The sequence below is a fragment of the Pteropus alecto genome, unplaced genomic scaffold (assembly GCF_000325575.1).
Source record: "Pteropus alecto unplaced genomic scaffold, ASM32557v1 scaffold134, whole genome shotgun sequence".
Classification (NCBI taxonomy): domain Eukaryota; kingdom Metazoa; phylum Chordata; class Mammalia; order Chiroptera; family Pteropodidae; genus Pteropus; species Pteropus alecto.
In genome coordinates, this window is record NW_006436283.1 from 4444820 (window position 1) to 4448244 (window position 3425).

The 3425-nt window shown below is 48.5% G+C and overlaps 1 protein-coding gene across 3 annotated transcripts in view; it reads left to right on the top strand.

Moving 5' to 3' along the window:
* The first annotated feature begins 2876 nt into the window (after positions 1–2876).
* Positions 2877–3425, top strand: part of WBP2 (WW domain binding protein 2) — an 8028-nt gene continuing 7479 nt past the window's right edge. Inside the window, exon 1 of one of the 3 annotated variants that reach the window (XM_025047012.1) lies at positions 2877–3326. In XM_025047012.1, coding sequence (XP_024902780.1) covers positions 3268–3326 — 59 coding nt within the window. In that variant the 5' untranslated portion in view covers positions 2877–3267. The remainder of the gene's footprint in view (positions 3327–3425) is intronic. The other 2 variants (XM_006912212.3, XM_006912211.3) reach the window with 2 other exon arrangements.

Here is a 3425-nt window from a genome sequence, read left to right on the forward strand (position 1 = left end):
CTGGAACAGGTCAAGCTGAGGATAGCAAATCAATTTAGTGCATAACGATGAGCAATTTTTTAAATGACAAAGTATAATAGAGTCCATCACAGTATAAAATAAAATTGGTCCCAAATCTCATCTGGGACAAAGGTTTTATTTTATTTTTTTTTTGAGCTGATACAATTCACAGTCTCCTGGGAGGAAAAAAAAACCCAGCATTCATGATTAAATGCTTAGGCACTTTTTAAGATAAACTTTAATGGCACTAAGATGTGTTCTGGGAAATTAGCGACTTACTCACCCACCCAGCTATCTTCAGCCAGAGACCTCTGGCCAAACAGTGCATCTCTGACAGTTTTCTTTTTCTATAAAATGTCCCTTCCAAGGGGAAACCTCTGAATTCTCCCCCCGCCCCCAGGAGTCTTTGCCTTTGCACACAAGACTGCAGTAAGACTTTTCCATGCACTCATAACTAACGCGACAGCTAAGTGTTCTTCAGAAGCCTATAGTAAGAGTATGTATGTTTCAAGAGTTGTTTTGGTAAAGCCTCATCAGCCACCAGCAGGCACAGCCTCCAGTGTCATCACAGGATGCCCATCCATCCGCTAGAGAGAGGAGGGAAACCGTTTTTGTCAGATTTGGTTCTGAGGAGGGTGTACAGGGAGCCAGGAGCAGTTCCGGAAGGGTCGGAAGGGTCGCTGCATCTGAGCAGGGATTACAAGCAATGGGGATTAACTAGGGATTGGCGACTATCACGAGATGAGCAGTTTAGATGTTGAAGTGTAGTGACCTCACCTTTAGAAACAATAGGTCAAGGATAAGACATGGTACGTGCTAACCGCCATGTCTCACTTCTAGTTAGTTATCTGCTAAAAATTTATTAACTAAAGGGATTTACTGGCCGGATCACTGCCTATAGGTACAAAATATTTTAACAATGACGCATTCTGCTTCTGTACCCCTGCTTGCTTACCCACCTCTTAGTTATCAGTTAATGAATGGAGGAGATATAATCTTTTGTGTAAAGATTAAGGATGTGGGGGATGGAATCGAAGGCTTAAAACCTTTGTGCCCCTGCGTCTCGGGGCTGCTCCTTTGCAAGGACAGCCGCCGGCTAATAAACTGTCTCTTGGACTAGAGCACTCGAGTTGGGCCTGGTTATTTCGGTCACAACAGAAGTTCTGAGACTGGAGCCCAGACCTGGCCTTTTGCTCTGGACTTGGTTCAGCAACGAACCGCCCTTGGGTCTCTCAATGTGGGGACTGGAAGCCACCCGCCCCCTCCATGGCCTGGGAGCAGTGCTGACAATGTATTCGCATGGTCATGTGTTGTTTAAGCTGCAAGCAGTTAAGCCCATTATCTCTCTCCACTCTGACTTCCTCTTTATCACATTTCCCCTCCTGCTGGAAGGCCTCCATGTGGCCACAGCACTGGGTATTCAAGATTGCGTATCTTAGTTCTTAACCAGGCTCTCCAAAGTTGTATAAGCCTCGGGCCCCACAAAACCTGCTTCTGCCGCTGCCAACCAAGCAAGTGCGGCAAAGGGGTAGATGGGTCTTGACTGTCACCCACCTTCCCTTTTACGGTCCTCGGAGCAGCCGTCCTGGCATACCCATTGCTGGGTGGATTTTCTTTCTTTTTGAAATACATTATTATCATTTACGATGTGCACAGTAAACAAACAGTACACAGGAGTATACAATACACGCCAAGTCACCAGCCACTCCCAATTCCTAGACCTGTGCCTCAATGGAATAACACAAAAGACATCTGGTGGATCTTTCCAGAGAGTTTCTATCTAGATGTAAATCCTATTTTTTATATATCATTCTGTACATAACAAACCTTGGTGATCTGTGCATATTAGCACATAAAATTTACTTCATTCTTTTCGATGGCTGCATAGATGCATGTGTGAAAATTAATCTAACCATTTGGGGCAGATTTCATCAACTCCATCGCGTGCTACTTCATTGCGCTTGTCCTGCAAGGTCCAACTGGGTTTTGCACAAGACTTCACAGAAGGCTGTTACCTGTTTCATAATTTCTAGTTTTTGATCATCTATAATGATCAAAAGGTAAGTCAAGCAGGTAGATCCTGAGGTTGGCCACGAAGAGTTAGGAAATCAGCTGTTTGCTTAAAAATCAAACTGATCTCTTAAGATTAATGACGCATCAGCACCACCACATGGGGAGTGAGACACTGACATCTCCCCCTTAAAGATCCCTTTCGGAGGTGCGGGAGTTTACCTAACTACTGCTACCCCAGTAGGGGCCGCCCACTGCTGGGTCACAAGCTGAAATGAATCAGCCCAATTTTGTAAACTGCTGGTCTCGCGTTGTGCCTAATTCATCCCGTTACTCAGAGTCTTGCTTAAATCTTCCGGTCGGGACGCGCTGCAGCGCGAGCCCGACCGTAAAGCCAGACCATTCTAGTGGGAGCAGCGCCACCGCGAGGCCAGCTGTGGTGGAGGCAGCAGTGAGCCGAGGGGCGCGTCCGACCCGATAGTGAATTTGGTAGGGGTTATCAGGTCCAGGCGCCGGGCCCAGGTTCTCCTCCCCATACGGAGAGTCTCACTGCCCCTCTCGGAAGGTCTGGATTTGATGTGACGAAAGGGATGGCAGTTTTTCCTGACTTTTCTCTGCCAGCCAGCCAATCGGCCAGCCCACCACGTCCTGGAACAGCGACTGGGTCTTGCACTCATCTATCTATGTGGCTCGGTGACTACCCAAGTCGGGGGCAAAGTCACATAGTAAGTTCTCCGTAAACGTTTGTTGAGTGAATGAAAATGACCCAGTAACTGTTCGGAGCACCACACACCAGGCTTAGGTTACAGCACCCATTCTGTGCGTCCAGGGCTTTTATGATTAATTTCTCCTGTGACGCGCCCAACAACTGTTTACTCCAGTCCCTCCGAGGACGGGGCGGGGAGTGTGCAGACCAACTAGTTATGCAACGCAGTGAGTCAATCCAGGCCTCTGGTCTGGGTGACTACAAGTTCCAGAATGCCTCCTTCCACTAGTGTAGGGAGAGGTCGAGGCTGAGGAAGCATTGCCTTCTGGGAATTGTAGTCTTAAGCTTGTTTGTGATGCAGGAGAAACTAGGAGGGAGGGGAAGCGGGAGTAAACTCTTACCACGTGACTCTCGGGATCACGTGGTTGGGCCAGCCTCCACTCGAGAGCTGGGATTGGCTAACTCTAATACGATCGACGCCACTAGGGGCGGGCCGAAAAGCGGCGCAAGCGCACTGCGTTACGAGTCTCGGGACCTTTTTCCGAGAGACTATGGCGCTTAACAAGAATCACTCGGAGGGCGGCGGAGTAATCGTCAACAATACCGAGAGGTGAAAACACTGAGGATAAATCCTGGAGGACCGAAGGGAGGGCGTGGAGAGTGTGGGCTGAGGGCTGTGGGGAACCCGAGAAAAGGGGAAACTGATGGG